Raw genomic sequence first — 18,107 nt, 5'->3', positions numbered from 1 at the left:
AACCCAATCGGTAGGTCGAGACTCCGACACGTGGGGTGCCAAGCTACACCTCGTGTCCTAGAAGATACAAAGGAGTGTGTATCGACTCACTCATGGAACCTGTTCGTCATTAGTTACCATGTATGTATAATCCCTCATCCACTTGATGCTCCTTGGACGACTTAGGGTATGGTCAACTGTCAAACCCTAATCGGTCATCTGAGTTAGTATTGATGCATTCGGAAATCATCGGAGAACTCTTCTCTGATATTTCACTGCCTTGGCCAAGGACTTCGTTCCATCGTCTTCCTTGAGTTGTCACCTCTTATACCGAGGGTGGACGATCCCATCTTGACCACTCAATCGCCTTCGTATACTTCTTGATGCACCCGAACTAAGACCGTTTAGAATCCCATGATTAGAGACTCGTTGAACATAGCCAAAGTACAATCGTCCGTCCACAAGACGTCTTTGGTGTCTTAGGTCTAAGGACCACTTACACAACCATGACGTGAATCTACCTGATTGACAGTTCGGTATAATACCATTCAGGGATTTGTACGGATCAATTCAGTGAACTCTTTCCACTAAAGAGCACCCACTATCTATCCTTAGTGTCGCCACACTAATGGCTACGGGACCGGCCATACTCATCATATGAGTGAGGCTAGATAGTGCTATTCTATCCGGATACTTTGATGTCCTTCTCGCGTATCCTTTGAATAGGAATGTTTAGAACACATGCTTAAAGACTAGTGATCTCCGTATTACGATCTCATCATAATTCACTAAGTCCGATCATGTATTCATGGACTTCATTATACGCATCACGTGCACTATAATGAATATGTTCTATTAATGAATATGGAACGAGATGTGGAATGTGTGATTGGTTTGCCGGCCACATATATTTCCATCAGCGTGATGGTCAGCTGGGCGCGACGGCGGGCACTGGACGACGCTGATGGCAGCTTGGAAGATATCTTCGACGGTTAAGATGGCGTGCGCCATCACAATTGAATCATATTTCTGAATTGACAGTTTGCCTCTATTCACTCGTTAAGAGCTAATTCTAAAGTGCATTCATACCATTTAGTGCCTATTCTTTAATTCCTGTGTCGTAACACGTGCCGTGCACTCCCGATGACGACGTGTTACATCAAATGTATTCTAAATATTATTATTCAATGGAGAGTTCAGATAGACATCGAATTATTCAGATAGAATGACACAATTTGATCCTACTAATATGATAAGCATGATTTATTATGTGATTTTTAGTGTGGCAACACTAAGGAAATATTGTGGGTGCTATTTCGAGAAAGATTCTACTGAATTGGTCTGAAGAATCCCTCAATGGAATTATACCTAAATGTCAATTAAGCTGATTCATGTCATGGTTATATAAGTGATCTGTTGAGTTTATACACCAAGGACATCTGGTGGGTGGATGACTGATAATATGCATTTTTAGTGGCTTAACATGATCATATTTACATGTTTATTTGTAATAAATTAATTATATATGTATATTATCAAGCTTAAAATGATTAAATTCATTTTTAGAATGATATTATGAACTTTTTGCATATTTATGTATTCTTGGAGATTTTTTATGAAAAATATAATTTTTTGAATTAGAATATGATTTTCTCGAATTTTTTGACTTTAAAGTTAGAAAATTACAATTTTTCTAAGTCAATATAAATATTTTTATTTTTGGGCCTTTATTTTATTAAATAAGAATTTAAGAGCTTATTTTGAATGATTTATTTGCAATGCTATGTGTCGCTGTTCGATTCGTGGGATGGCAACAAATTAGAGTAGCAATAATAATGGGAGAGGATCAACCATTAACCCGCCTAATGATTAGCGTCAGAAAATAATTTAGCCAAGCAGTTACGTCATCACAATGAGCAATGCCATAGTTACATTTAATGCAAATAAAATTCTTTTACCTTTTTTTGGCACTGGTGACATGGCCTAATTGCAAAGAAGGATGCATTTTGTTTGCCATAAATGTGTGCGAGGACTGAGAAAAAGTGGTTAAATTACTATTTATTTTTCCTGTTCTCGTTCCTTGGAATGGTCAAAAGTTATGGCTGCACTTATGTGTTATGCGCGACACATGGCGCCACGTGTACATGTGATACACATGTGTCATAGCCTCATTTTGCTTTAATGAAAATGGGGTTGACATGGCACATGTTGACGTGCCGTCATGTTGCATGCATTTTAATTATTTAAAATTTTTATTCCTTTTCTCTTTTTCTCTAAGGTGACAGATGGCACGACGAGAGCTGTTGATCACATATGATGAGGAATCTCAGGAAATCATCAAATTTAATGCCCAAACGAGACAAAACCCTAACCAAACGATGTGACGACGTTGAAGAAGATGAGGAGAGAGAAATATTTGAATTTCATTGACAGCTATAACTCATCCAACTTCTATGCTTGATATATGACGATCAAAACTTCACTTTCTTTCAATCAGCCTCTCTAGGAGGAAGTGAGCTTAAAGAAAATTTTTACAAATATTAGGGCTCAATTTAAAGATCCAACCATATGGATGGTGCATCAAGTGCTCCTTGGTGTTTCTAGTGCTTGGAGAGGTTCAACAGAGAAGTGGGGAGGTTGATCTGAAGCAAGAAGATGTCGTGATCCTGGTGGAACATAGGGATTTAAGGTTAGCCTTTCACCTTTAATTCAATCAACTCCAACACATGTAGTTAGTTTAATCATCTTCGTCCACCACCTTCACCTATGACCTTCATCATTTACCATCCTCCATCCACTCCATCATCCAATATCATCCACTCTCACCTATTTCATGCCCCATTCACTTACCTCTACCTTTCCTATTTAATCCAACATTACTATCCCCTTACTCCACTTATCATCCTATCTCAGTATCGCTACATCATTCATCGTATCCACCACCTACCACATTGCAACAACTATGGTCATGATCCCATCTCGCTTCCCATTCTTGTCCATCTAAATCCCTAATTAGCAAAACCCTAATTAGCCATCTCTCATCTTATTTTTCACTCTCATCACACTCATTGCCACATACATAACTCTTCTCATCTTCGTGTCACCCATTTGAGACTGTACTTTCCCTAATACCCGTTCCCTGTGAAGACAACTCTTACTCGTCACTAGCTAGTTAAGTTATTTACGAGTATAAAAGGAGACATAATTCTTACCCCAATTTTGAGTTTATTTGTGAATGTAATTATACCTAAACTTGAATTAGGTTGATTCATCTCACGGTTGTATAAGAGATCCACTGACCTGAGACACCAAGGACATCTCATGAATGGACAGCTGCATTTTGACTATGACTTACCACGCTCTAATCATAGGATTCAAGCAAGTCATAGCTCGGGTGTAGTAAGAGCTCACGGAGATGATTGAGTGGTCAAGACGTGACCACCTACCCTTGGTATAAAAGGAGATTAACTCAAGGAAGATGATGTAGCAAATCCTTGGCCAGGGTAGTGAGTATATAAGATAAGGTGTTCTCCAATGATCCCAACACATCAGTACTAATAAAATGACAGATTAGGGTTTGATGAACAACCATACCCTAAGTCGTTTGAGAGTCTCATACGGATGATGCATTATACATATATGGTAATCGATGATGGTAAAGGTTCCATAAGAGAGTTTAAAAACTACTTGGTATCTTCTAGAGCACGAGGTGTAGCTTGACATCCAATGGGATGGAGACTTAACCTATCGATTGGATTAAATCAATCCTTACTTAATTAATCTATATGATGATATAATTAATTATTAAGGTAGACCAATAATTGTTATTGCACCACTAACATTATTAACTAGGATGATACATGGGCCTAGAGGGTTCACACGCATAAGATCATAAGGGCATTGGAGAATATATTTTACTTTATGGGTTTTGAGAAAAACTTAAAGTAAAATATAAATAGCGAAGGGGCACTCATTTCAAGCACCTAGGCCAGCCAGAATTGAGAGCCCCCTTTGTTTAGTCAACCAAGGATATACTTTTTTACTTTAATGAGAGAAGATCTTCAAGATTTTTAATATAAGTTGGAGATGAAGAAGTGGAGATCCAAGAACTACTTGATCTCATGGATACTTCTTGAGATCGGGCATGTGAATGGCTTCGTAAGAATCTCAGAGGGAGCAAGTCAAGGATGTAACAAGTGCCCCATGAGGTACATATGATGCATTCACTTTAAAAATTGATTTAATCAATTAATGGTTTCGTTGCATAGAAGAACCAGTTTTCTATCATGCAACTGAGGCACTAGAATCCAAAGATCACCACACATCATTACTAACTAGAATGATTGACTAGCATTTGATGGTTAACCATGCCCTATGTCACTCGGGAGTCTCACGGAGATGACAGATTATATAAACACGGTAAGTGATGATGGTAAAGTTTCCATGAAAGAGTTGGCACAGTCCCTTGAATCTTCTAGGGCAAGAGGTATAGCTTGGCACCCCGCGTGTCGGTGACTTAACCAATCGATTGAGTTAAATCAATCCTTGATTTTTTAATTAATATGTGATACAGTTAATTAATAAGGTGGACCCAATAAAGGTTATTGCACCAATAACTTTATTAACTAGACAGATACGTGGGCCTAGAAGGTCACATGGCCAAGGTTTTTGGATGTTGGTGGATATACTTTAAGTTCAGAGTCTTTTATTAATTGCTCTCAAGGATGGGGACTTTTATTAAAATTTAAAGAAGCAATATAAGTACACGAAGGCACCCTCATTTGACACCCATGTGAGTCATTTTGAATGCCCTCCATTTCTTCTCTTCCTCTTCCCTAATTACTACTTCTAATGGAGATTAGTTGGAGAGGAAATTAGATTTCCAGCAGTAGAGTTCATGGAAAGAAGAGGAGATTCATTGCTCTGAAAATTATGTGGCTATGTCTAGAGGTTGGACATTTGAAAGTCTTGAAGATGCATGCTCACGAAACCAAGAAATCGTGGATTAGATTTTTTCATTTATTTATGTTTTTGGTTTTTAGATCCATCTTCAATTGGATATTTCACTAGGCGATTGAATTTTCATATGTGTCGATCAAAGCCATGATTCCTGACACACCCAACCACTAAAGAATCTTGTTTTTTAAAAGATCCACAATGCACCAATCATTATCTAACACACTGATATTCTTTTCGCAGAGGGGCGACCTGTACTGATGAAAAAATGAATCAATCAAAAGAAAAATCAATGATGTGCATCAAAAATCAATCAAAAGAAAAAAAAAGACAAACAAATGCTTTTCGGGCTGCAAAAACATGTGCCATATCAGACACTAACAAGGGAATCTCATTTTTTCTCTTTATTCACTTTAAAGATGTGAATGATGTGCGTCAGCACTTTATTCACTTTGAAGAGAAAAGGGAATAATTTATTGTCGTGACGTGTGACAAAGCGGCACCACGTCATGGAGTAATCAATTAATAAACCAAAAGGTTGTTTTGTTATGCCCCCTATAGATACACATGACAGCTTTTGAGGGTGTGAGCATGAAAGATGCGGCGATGTGGAATATGACTTGATGACTTGATAGCTTAACTAAAACAGAAAAAGGGGAAACCTAAGTGCCGATGATGAGGATAGAGAAAAAATAAGCAATTGCTGACGATCCATAGTTCCTATTGATCTAAAATTTTCAGGGTTTCTTTATCTCCTCCTCCTCTTTCCATCTTTACTATGATCCGTAAATAGAGTCCTTGATCACTCTGAAAAATCATCATTGAGCTTTCTTCCTACTCATGAGGGAAAATTGAAAGATAGTGAGTTTTTGGGATCCATCAAGTGTGTTCTTGGTGACTTGGGTGTGGGGGAAGAAGCATTAGAGAAGAGGGGAAGCTTATAGGCACTCGTAAATCGCTGTGATCCTGGGAAACATAAGGATCTATGGTAATCTTCTTTGCCCTACGTTGTTCTTTCCTGATTTCTTTGATAGCATAATTCAATTCTACGACCATCTTTCACTATCACACCATCTCCATACGTCCCCATAATCTCATTTCGCTATCATCATGTTGTTCACTCACTCGATCATTATTATATCCAACACTTTTTCTACCTCACTCACATAATGATTCACATCATTGTACTTTCATATTCCTCTTTTCTTGGCTAATCTTAATTACCAATGACTAGTTAAAACCCTAAAATTGAGGTTATCAATCAGCATCATCTGATATGATCCGCACTCACACCTACCAACATCGCCCTCGGTCCACCCAACATGGGACCAACCATCCCTCATGGGCCTAGTAACCAAACCTTCTTAAGGCTTGGCCAAGATGAGTAAGGACTTTGGACCATCGTAAGTAATCCCTATAATCTTTTACTTCAATACCTCGCTCATTGTTTCTTTTGCAGACAACCATTCCTTCAAGCAAGGAGTCATTCCTCAAGCAAGTGGTGTGCATCATTCCTTTATTCATCTGGTGTGTCAACTCTGTCACCTTTCCTCTATCTCTTTTCTCTTCCTATGTTCTTCTCACACATCAATACCTCCAATTCCCTTCTCTTAGACAAGTACTAGCATTAGTATTGCAAGTTTGGATCGAATATACGAGGGGTTGTATCACTTTGGTACTAGAGTCATTACTCCCCCTTGTCTATGGAAGACTGCCTTCACCGGCTCAAGCTACAGTTTGCATGGCTCCTCCAACTCTTGGAAGTTCCAGGTCAGCACACCCTCCACCCAGCTGAGAAGGATCAGCATATTTCCTCCGTTGCCGAGGGAGCCACCGCTGCCAACGCCACCGCTGCCAACGCCACCACCTCCACCTCCACCTCCACTAGAGCTGTCAAATGAGTCAGAAATTCCACCGACATCTGATGATTGCCAGCTCGTTTCTACTAACCCTAGTGAGCTGAGGGAAGTGAATGTGGAAAGAAAGCATAGGGTCTCTAGTTCCAATGCAATGAGAGGTTCAACCCAGGTCATGCCTGCCAGAAAACTCTGAACGTCTCCATCATCATGAACATGGAGAACTCTACACGAGTACTAGCCGATGATGAGTATGACTTAGAGGCTGACCCATTTCCCCTCAAAGAACTGCCCTTGGAACTTTGTCGGCTCCGTCTTCAAGCTGTCACCAACATGTCATCACCACACTCCCTTCAACTCAAGGGCACCATCCCAGACCAAGGTGTTACCATCCTCATTGATTCAAGGGCATCAGAAAATTTTATCGACAACACCTTAGCACAGAAGCTTCACCAAATGAAGGGAAACTACATTGCCTTACCAGATCCGCTATGTTTCTGTATTATGAATGAGGGCGTGAACTGGTGATGGGAGAGTATAGAAAAATGTTCTTTTAGGGAATTTTATTTTATGGGTTAAAAATCGTGGCACGGACTCGACCTCTCATGAGACACATGGCAGCATGTGTGCATGTGGTGTTGATGTGTCCATCATATACTGGTTTATTTAAAAGCATGTTGATGGAGACATGCGAACCATTCATAACATCTAATGCCAAAGTAAAGAGAGAATATTAGAAGTTTGAGGATAGTGATGGGCAGTGATGAGCATGATGAGATAGAAATAAATAAAGACAAAACCCTAGAAATTTGAGGTGGTGTCGAGGAAGATGAGAGAGAAATTAATAAATAAAATCAATGCCAAGGAATTCTCAAACTTCAAGGCCTCATATCTGATGATTGAGCTGAAAATTTGAGAGCACCTTTTTGTTTCTCTCCTCTATCCATATGTATGGTTGGATAAATAAATTGAGCCTGGGATATCTACAGAAAATATATTTGAACTCACTACCTTTGAGAGAGGCAAATTGAAAGAGAGTGAGGTTTTGAAGGTCTATCGAGGGATTTTTTTGTGTTTTGAGTGTTAGGAGCAATGGAAATATATGTAGTCGACAAGCCAATCACACATTCCATATCTCGTTACATATTCATTAATAGAACATATTCATTATAGTGCACATGTGATGATTATAATGAAGTCCATGAATACATGATATGACTTGGTGAACTATGATGAAATCTTAATACGGAGATCATAAGCGTATCCTGATAGAGAAGGAGATCAAAGTATCCTGATAGAGCAGCACTATCTAGCCTCACTCATATGATGAATATGGTCCTTCTCGTAACCATTCGAGTGGAGACACTAATGATAGATAATGGGTGCTCTTTAAAAGAAAGAGCCACTGAACTGATCCGTATGAGTCCTTGAATAGTATTATAGAGAACTGTCAATCAGGTTGATTCACGTCACAGTTGTGTAAGTGGTCCTTAGACCTGAGACACCAAAGACGTTTTGTGGACGTACGGTTGTACTTTGACTATGGCCAACGAGTTTCTAATCATGGGATTCTTAATGGTCTTAGTTTGAGTGCATCAAGAAGTTCACAAAGATGATTGAGTGGTCACGATGGAATCATTCACCCTCAGTATAAGAGGTGACAGCTCAAGGAAGATGATGTGATGAAGTCCTTGGCCAACGCAGTGAAATATCGGAGAAGAGTTCTCTGATGATTTGTGAATGCATCAGTAACTTGGATGACCGATTAGGGTTTGACACTGGACCATACCCTTATTCATCCTAGGAGCGTCAAGTGGATGAGGGATTATATGTACACGGTAATCGATGACAAACATGTTCCATGAATGAGTCGATACACACTCCTTTGTATCTTCTAGAGTACGAGGTGCAGCTTGGCACCCCACGTGTTGGATAGTCAACTATCGATTGGGTTAAATCGATCTAACATTAGTTAATGTATTTGATGATATAGCTAATTAATTTGGAAGGCTAATAAAGGTTATTCGGCCACTAAAGTCATTAACTAGACTGATACATGGGCCTAGGGTCACACGCAAATGGTCCTTTGTACGTCAGAAGATATACTTAAGTTTTGGGGGTTTTTATGAAAAATACCCACTTAGTATAAATAGGGAGAGGCCCTTAATGAAATTCACCCAGGCCAGAATTGTTCAGGGGCCTTCCCCTTCTTCTCCCTTCTCCCAACACACCCTCTTCATGCCCGATGCGATCGAGATGGCGTAACGGCGACAATGGAGGTAGAAAAGGGCTCGTCAACGAGGAGGGGATTTGATGTGCCTAGGATCGCATGGATAAGTCTAGAGGCTGCACAGGTGAGCAGCTCGACTTGTCTGGCTCTGGGATCCAAGAAATCATGGATGAAATCCGTGCAAAGGTACTTCGTTTAATGATTTTATCGATGTCATTTCAATTTTGTTACGTGTCGTCCGTTGTGTTGAATCATTGTCTTCATCCATATCAGGGCCTCTAGAACCCAACATTATCATCATCTTAATCTTAATAATAATTTCATATTCTCGCCCTACATTTTCCTCCTTTCAACCATGTTTTTTACACATATCTCCCTTCGTTTGTGTAATTCCAATTTAAATAATATTAAATCCTGGATTACTATTTAATTAAGAAAAATTGAAATTTGATTCTAAGAATAGAATTTGTTAGTTTAAGTGGGTAAGGTATGACCTAAGAGGGGGTATATTAGGTCCTTTAAATTTATTCATTGCAATCTAGTTAACCATATAAAATATGACTACCTAGCTAGGGAATGAGGTAGAGGAAAGGGTAATCTACTTTTACACAGCTAAAGCTAGTCATTAATGTTGTTCAAGGGTATCTCAAATAAGGTGATGATGATCTCTTACCATGCTTGTGTGAATCCCCCAAATAAGGTGTAAAAATGATATATATATATATTGATTTAGTTCCTTCAACATGTTTCTCTCTAAGTGCCCTAATATGCTATACTTGTTAACTTGCGTTAGTCTGGGGTACAGTCAATTCACACGGAGGATCATCTTCTTAATTTGAATTTTTTTCTTAGAAATTTCTGATGGATATTATGTAGCCGTCAAGCCAATAACACCACCATGTCTTAAAAATATTGATATTGTAATTTAGCCAATTGGCCAGATTGACAAATCTCATATGTCTTCATATACGTGAAGGTAATTATCCAATGCATGTGCGAGTTGCATATTTCAAACAATATGAAGGTTGTTATCTTCATATTTCTAATTCCTGATAGGAATAAACATATATGATCTGACATGAATCCAGTGACTGAGGGATTTATTTAACATAAGCCACAATAAACTTTATCAAAAGTCAAACTTTAGCATTTCACATTTACTAAAATGTACTTCGACATAATCTTCGACATATTTAATCATTTTAAGGTTGAAAACACACATATACGATTATCTAAATTTAAAAAACCTGTATATGCATTATTATAGTGCAATAAGTGGTGTGTCATCAATAAGAAGCATAAAATTTACACTTAATGCCATGGCTAAAAAAATTTACACTTAATCTGGAGAGTCTTGTGAAAGAGAAAAGTAAAACATGTCCATCTTAAGATAGTGATGAACGTGCATATGGAAAATAATGATGATAAATTTTAATATCCAAAATAATTATGAGAAAGATGTTGAAGATGAAAAATCCAGTAAAAAATAAGGGAGACTTCTTTAAATTATAATAAAGCTTAGAGTGTTATAATGCATGTTTGAAGCTGAGCTCATTTTTTCTCAAACTTCTATTTTGTGTATCTCATCCAAACGTATCAAGTTGTTTTTGACAAATATTTGGCTCATATTAACGAACTTAGAGACTTGAAAGAGTATGTCACAGTGACGAGAAGACTTGTGTCACTTGCATGCTTAAGCCATTGAATCTTGAGACTTATGGGGGATCCAGAATATAGTGCTAGCAAATTTGTATCATTCTTTTATTTTTATTATGTGTTCTACAAATATGAGAAGGTAGAAAAGGGGTATTCCGTGGGCTGATCTTGGATCAAGAACTCTGAACCTCAAACTAATATGTATTTCTCATTTATGTACAAAGCAGTGCCCCATCTCTAACAAGTATGTGAGGTGAGTAAAACCTTGCTCGATATACACACGCTTAAATACTGCACCTGGAGTGATCCAAATAGCTAGAATCATAATAAAGGGCATTTTAATGATAATCATTTTAATGTCATTATTGTATTGCTTGTTTTTTATTGTATATATAATAACTATACAAACTTCTTTGTAAAAAAAAATAATGCCCAAAACTAATGTTTCGCTTTATCTAGGACAGATCAGGGGTAAAGTCACTGATAGTTCTGGATGCGTCGGTTGTGTCACGTTGGATGTGCATCTCAGACCCCCTTTACCACATGGAGGGTTAGAGAGAGAGTGATGAAGAGAGAGAAATAGGAGAGATTTGGAGAGAGATAGAGAAGACAATCAGAGACCCCCAATAAGAGAGGTGAAGAGAGAAAAACATGGGACAGACTTGGAGTGAGATAGAAACGACGAATCTGAAACTCAATGAGAGAGAAAGAGGGAGAGAGAGATGAAGAGAGATAGAAAAACGAATCAGAAACTCAATGAGAGAGAAAGAGAGAGATATGGGAGAGATTTGGAGAGAGATAGAGAAGACGAATCAGAGAATCAATGAGAGAGAAAGAAAGAGAGAGAGAGTAGAAGGAGAATCATAGAGTCCATGAGGGAGTAAGGAGAACGAGATATAGTTAGAGATAAACGTAGAAAAATAATGAGAAACTGCAAATTAGAGATTGGAGAGCAACAGAAAAATAGACGCAGTGCAAGAGTGAAAGAAATAGATAATGAGAGAGAGGGAGAGAGATATAAACAGAGGGAAAGAGAGGGAGTAAGAGAGACACAACGAGTGATGAGAGAGAGTGGAAGGAGATTGATAAACAAAAACAGAGTTTTAGAGATATAGAGAGCAAGATAAGCATGAGAGAGAGAAAGAGAGGTATGGGGAACGAGAGAGAGGCAGAGATATAGAGAGAGAAATACTGAAGATGGAGAGATTGATTGAAAATTATAGTTAGAGAGATATATAGAAACATGAGTGAGAGCGAAACATAAAGAGAGATACATGGAGCAGAATATGTAGAGATGATATGAAGGAGAGAGAGAAACATAAAGAGAGATAACCTGAAAGAGAGAGAAAAGTAAAGAGAGATACATAGAACAGTATCTAGAGAGATAATCTGAAAGAGAGAGAAACATAAAGAGAGATACATAGAACAGTATCTAGAGAGATAATCTGAAAGAGAGAGAGACACAAAGAGATATACATAAAGCAGGATATGGAGAGATAAACCTGAAAGCGAGAGAGAGAAACATAAAGAGATATACATAGAGCAGTATATGGAGAGATAATCTGAAAGGGAGAGAGAGAGACATAGAGAGAGGTACACTGAGCAGTATGCGGAGAGATTATCTGAAAGAGAGAGAGAAACATAAAGAGAGAGAAAGAGAGAAGAAAAACAAAGAGAGATAGAGAAACATGAAGAGAGAGAAAGAGAGAGAGAGAGAAAAAAACATGAAGAGAGAGAAAGCGCGTGAGAGAGACATAAAGAGAGAGAAAGAGAGCGAGAGAGAAACATGAAGAGAGAGAAAGAGAGCGAGAGAGAAACATAAAGAGAGAGAAAGCGAGAGAGGGAGAGAGACATAAAGAGAGAGAAAGAGTGCGAGAGAGAAACATGAAGAGAGAAAGCGAGAGAGGGAGAGAGACATAAAGAGAGAGAAAGAGAGCGAGAGAGAAACATGAAGAGAGAAAGAGAGCGAGAGAGAAACATAAAGAGAGAGAAAGCGAGAGAGAGAGAAACATAAAGAGAGAGAAAGAGAGAGAGAGAGAAACATAAAGAGAGAGAAAGAGAGAGAGAGAGAAACATGAAGAGAGAGAAAGAGAGCGAGAGAGAAACATAAAGAGAGAGAAAGAGAGAGAGAGAGAAACATAAAGAGAGAAAGAGAGCGAGAGAGAAACATAAAGAGAGAGAGAGAGAGAGAGAGAAACATAAAGAGAGAGAAAGCGAGAGAGAGAGAAACATAAAGAGAGAAAGAGAGCGAGAGAGAAACATAAAGAGAGAGAAAGCGAGAGAGAGAAACATAAAGAGAGAGAAAGAGAGCGAGAGAGAAACATAAAGAGAGAGAAAGCGAGAGAGAGAGAAACATAAAGAGAGAGAAAGAGAGCGAGAGAGAAACATGAAGAGAGAGAAACATAAAGAGAGAGAAAGAGAGCGAGAGAGAAACATAAAGAGAGAGAAAGCGAGAGAGAGAGAAACATAAAGAGAGAGAAAGCGAGAGAGAGAGAAACATAAAGAGAGAGAAAGCGAGAGAGAGAGAAACATAAAGAGAGAGAAAGAGAGCGAGACAGAAACATAAAGAGAGAGAAAGAGAGAGAGAAACATAAAGAGAGAGAAAGCGAGAGAGAGAGAAACATAAAGAGAGAGAAAGAGAGCGAGAGAGAAACATAAAGAGAGAGAAAGCGAGCGAGAGAGAAACATGAAGAGAGAAACAGAGAGAGAGAAACATAAAGAGAGAGAGAAAGAGTGGACCAGGATCAAGAGTCTGGCATCTCTTCTCTTCCTCTCGCCGGTAACCCTAACATCTCTCCTCTCTCTCTCTCTCTCTATATATACCCCCCCTCCCACCCACCACCCCCCCTCTCTCTTTCTATAAATTCCCCCCCCCCCCCTCTTTCTCTCTCTCTCTAGGACAGAAGAGAAGAAGACATGGAGACTGCATTCCTACTCTGGCCGGCCGCGCAGGACCGTCGGTCGGGCGGCCACGTCACCTACGGCGGCGCAGCCATTCCGCCGGCGGCGCAGCCGGGGCGCGCCGCCAGGCCGAAGAAGAAGGCGGCGGGGCCGAAGCGGCCGCCCCAGCGCGGGCTGGGCGTGGAGCAGCTCGAGCGCCTGCGCCTCCAAGAACACTGGAAGAAGATGGCTCACGCCGAGCTGGCGGCGCCGCCCGCCTTCCTCTACCACGTGGCGCCTCCCCGTTATCGCGCCGCCGCCGCCTACCACGTCAGCCCCCCGCTGGCGGCGGCGCCGGCCGAGCTCCCTTCGACCCAAACCTTGCACTGCTCCGACCATTGCGATCTCTGCGTCAGAGTGAGCCCTTCTCTCTCCTCCCCTCTCTCTCTCTATCTATCTCTCTGTCTATCTATATACCTATCTCTCCGCCTATCTGTCTATCTCTCTCTCTCTCTATCTCTATCTCTATCACTATCTCCCTCTATCTATATCTCTCTCTATCTCTCTCTCTCTCTATCTCTACCTATCTGCCTATATGTCTATCTCTCTCTCTATCTGCCAATCTGTGTATCTCTATCTCTGTCTATCTATCTATCTATCTATCTATCTGCCTGTATGTCCATATCTCTCTCTATCCCTATCTATCTATCTATCTATCTATCTGCCTATATGTCTATATCTCTCTCTCTATCTCTCTCTATCTATATCTATCTGCCTTTCTGCCTGTATGTCTATATCTCTCTCTATATCAACCTGCCTTCTGTTTATATCTATCTATCTATCTGCCTATCAGTATATATCTCTCTCTATCTATATGCATATCTGTTTATATCTTTCTCTATCTATCTTTCTGCCTCTCTGTCTATATCTCTCTCTATCTATCTGCATATCTGTATATATCTTTCTCTATCTATCTTTCTGCCTATCTGTCTATATATATGTCTCTCTATCTATCTGCATATCTGTTCATATCTTTCTCTATCAATCTTTCTACCTATCTGTCTATATATATATATATACCTCTCTATCGATATGGCTATCTCTATCTGTCTCTCTCTCTAATGATATGTCTATCTCTCTCTCTATCTATATGTCTATCTTTCTATCTCTCTATCTCTCTCTATCTGTCTATATCTCTTTATATATCTGCCTATCTCTATCTATCTCACTCTCTGTCTGTCTATCTCTCTTTATATATCTGCCTATCTCTACCTTTCTATCTCTATCTTTCAATCTGTCTGCCTATCTGTCCATCTATCTGTCTATCTGCCTAACTCTATCTATCTCTGTAGCTATCTATCTGTCTATCTGCCTATATATGTAGCTATCTATCTACCTATCTATCTATCAGCCCATCTATTCATCTGTATATCTCTAGCTTTCTAGATATCTATCTCTTGATATTCTAAGTGGCGGTCATCTTCTCTAATCAGACAAAGAGGCTTCTGGGGGAGAAGGGAGGGGTGCCAGAGAGAGAGATGAAGGATCCATTATGCATGGATGGCATCCCGCTCCGTAACGTATCTCTCTCTCCAGTTCTGTGTCTCTCTCCTCGACCCGTTTCTCTCTCTAACTTTCTTCATGCAGGAAGCCATGGAGGTGAGGGCGGAGGAGCTCAAGGAGCGCATGTTCTTCCCGTTGGGCGAGAGGGCGAGGACGTTCGAGGAGCCGCCGGCATCTCTCTCTCCTCCAATCATGGGAGCTCATCTGGATCTCTCTCTCAAGCTTTCCATCTAGATCATCTCTCTCTCCGGATTGGTCTTCCCAGTTGAAAGAGAGACAAGAGATAGAGAGAGAGAGAGTTTTGGAGAGAGAAATATCACGACTTGTTTTCTCACCGTCTGTCCAATTATCCGTTATCTCATGCTCTTCGTTTAGATCATCTCTCTCTCTAGAACGGTCTTTTCCTGCCAGAGGGGAGAGAGAGAGAGAGAGACGGGTCAGAGTCAGGAGCTAACTGCGCTGTGGGTGTGGGGCAGTCTGGCATCTCTCTCTCTAGAAAGCATGCAGAGAGGAACGCAATCAGCATGTCCGTCGCCGGTGAGAAATATTCTGCAGGCTCCGATCTTTCTGCCATAACGACTAGATATGGGGGAGAAACGGAGGCCGCCCATGCATGGATACGGTGAAGACATAGAGAGAGAAAGAAGAGAATGAGTTAGAGAGGAGAGAGAAAGAAAAGAGAGATAGCGGGAGAAAGAGAGGAGAGAGGAGAAGTAAGAGAGATAGCGGGAGAAAGAGAGGAGAGAGAAAGAAGTAGAGAAAAAAGGAGAGAATGAGATGGAGAGGAGAGTGAAAGAGAGGAGAGAGAAAGAGAGAATAAATAGAGAGGAGAGTGAAAGAGAGGAGAGAGAAAGAGAGAATAAATAGAGAGGAGAGAGAAAGAGAGAATAAATAGAGAGGAGAGTGAAAGAGAGGAGAAAGAAAGAGAGAATAAATAGAGACGAGAGTGAAAGAGAGGAGAGAGAAAGAGAGAATAAATAGAGAGGAGAGGGAAAGAGAGAACAAATAGAGAAGAGAGTGAAAGAGAGGAGAGAAAAAGAGAGAATAAATAGAGAGGAGAGTGAAAGAGAGGAGGGAGAACGAGAGAATGAGAAAGAGGGGAGAGAACGAGCGAATGAGATTGAGAGGAGAGAGAAAGAGATAGATAGTGAAAGAGAGAGAAGAGAGAATGAGATAGAGAGAGGAATGGAGAAGAGAGAATGAGATAGAGAGAGAAGAGAGAATGAGATAGAGAGAGGAAGGGAGAAGAGAGAATGAGATAGAGAGAGGAAGAGAGAAGAGAGAATGAGATAGAGAGGAAGACAGAACAGAGAATGAGATAGAGAGAGGAGAGAAGAGAGAATGAGGTAGGGAGAGAAAGAGAGGAGAGAAAAAGTGAGAACTGAGAGATAGATGGAGAAAGAGAGGAGAGAGCAAAGTGAGAAGAGAGAAATTGAGAGAGAGAAAGAGAGGAGAGAGAAAGTGAGAAGGAGTGAGATAGAGAGAGAAGAAGAGAAGAGAGAATGAGACGGGGCAGATAGGGAGAGAAAGAGAGGAGACAGCAAAGTGAGAAGAGGGAGTGAGATAGAGAGAGGAGGGAAGAGAGAAAGAGAGAAGAGAGAAAGAGAGGAGAAAGAATGTGAGAAGAGAGAGAGAGAGGGGAGAGAGAGTGAGGAGAGAGAAAGTTTGAAGAGGGAGAAATAGAGGAGAGAGAAAGGGAGGAGGGAGAAGTCGCCATCTTGTGAGAAAAAGGGAGCTGCGGCGCCAACAACGGCGGAAAGGAGCCCATGAATGCGGAGCTTAGAGGAGAGAGAAAGCCGGCGAGTACGGCCGTTTGCACCAGGAAGAGAGAGGAGAGAGAAAGGCACACCGAAAGGGCAATTCTCCCTTCCCTTCCTCGTCTGCTCTGAGATCTTCCTCCATTAATCGCCCTTCTTCCCTGCGTTTTGTCCCCCCCCCCCCCCTTCCCCTTTGCAGTACACAGACAAACTTAGAGAGAGAGTCCAAGTTATAGAGAGAGAAGCTTAGAGCGAGAAACTCAGAGAAAGAAACTTAAAGAAAGGAACCCAGAAGTTAGAGAGAGAAGCTTGGAGGGAGAAACTCAGAGAAACAAACTTAAACAAAGGAACCCAGAAGTTAGAGAGAGAGAGAGTCAAAGTTAGAGAGAGAAGCTTAGAACGAGAAACTCAGAGAAAGAAACTTAAAGAAAGGAAATTAGAAGTTAGAGAGAGAGAGAGCCAAAGTTAGAGAGAAGCTTAGAGCGAGAAACTCAGAGAAAGAAACTTAAAGAGAGGAACTTAGAAGTTAGAGAGAGAGAAGCTTAGAGCGAGATACTCAGAGAAAGAAGTTTAAAGAGACCAAGAGAGGAACTTAGAAGTTAGAGAGAGAAACTCAGAGAGAGAAAGTTAGAGAGAGAGGGGTTGCAGAGTGGGTCTGACTGAGATGTGGGAGTGAGACGGTACGGAGGAAGAAGACAGTCCCCGTCTTCTCTCTCCTCTAACCCCTTCTTGTCAGTTAGTTTGATAGAGAGAGAAAGTTATAGAGAGAGAGAGAAAGAGATGACGAAATCATTTGCAGGTATTTTAACGGGCTTGAGGGAGTTTTTGGACCGGCTTGTTAGGCCCATTTTATCTTAGGTGAAATACCTGAAATAGCCCTACGTTTCATTCAGCTGTTCCACTCAGTACTGGGCATTTTAGATATTAATATCATATTTCTAAAGTCTTAAATGGCATATTACATGATTTAAAATGACTTAGTAACATTCAGTGTAAGTCTAGCTTTAAGGTCATGTTATGTGTGACATCATATTCCCAGAATGATCTAAAACGGCACTATTAAAACTAAGTGGAACCATGCTCTAATTTCATTTTAGGTATTACTATCATCTAAAGTATACGTGATATATTATTAAAATGACCTAGGTATAACATCATCTTCTTAAAGTCTAAGGGACATATTTTAAGAATGATCTAAATGACCTTAGTATCATTCAGTGTAACCCTAGT

At 40.2% G+C, this 18,107-nt stretch overlaps 1 protein-coding gene across 1 annotated transcript; it reads left to right on the top strand.

Annotated features, from left to right (window-relative positions):
* Positions 1-13,563: 13,563 nt before the first annotated feature.
* LOC144714773 (uncharacterized) lies at positions 13,564-15,494 on the top strand. Its single transcript, XM_078589548.1, has 3 exons — positions 13,564-13,974; positions 15,051-15,137; positions 15,205-15,494. The coding sequence occupies exons 1-3, from the start codon at positions 13,594-13,596 to the stop codon at positions 15,352-15,354; spliced, it is 618 nt and encodes a 205-aa protein (XP_078445674.1). The 5' UTR covers positions 13,564-13,593; the 3' UTR covers positions 15,355-15,494.
* Positions 15,495-18,107: the final 2,613 nt, after the last annotated feature.

This window comes from Wolffia australiana, chromosome 2 (assembly GCF_029677425.1).
Source record: "Wolffia australiana isolate 7733 chromosome 2, ASM2967742v1".
NCBI classification, from domain to species: Eukaryota; Viridiplantae; Streptophyta; class Magnoliopsida; order Alismatales; family Araceae; genus Wolffia; species Wolffia australiana.
The sequence above is the reverse complement of the archived record's forward strand: the minus strand, read 5'-3'. Positions and strand labels throughout refer to the sequence as shown.

Coding starts and splice junctions, on each gene's coding strand:
- LOC144714773 (XM_078589548.1), top strand. CDS start 13,594: ATGGAGACTGCATTCCTACTCTGGCCGGCCGCGCAGGACCGTCGGTCG. Junction 13,975..15,050: donor ATTGCGATCTCTGCGTCAGA/GTGAGCCCTTCT, acceptor TTCTCTAATCAG/ACAAAGAGGCTTCTGGGGGA. Junction 15,138..15,204: donor ATGGCATCCCGCTCCGTAAC/GTATCTCTCTCT, acceptor TTCTTCATGCAG/GAAGCCATGGAGGTGAGGGC.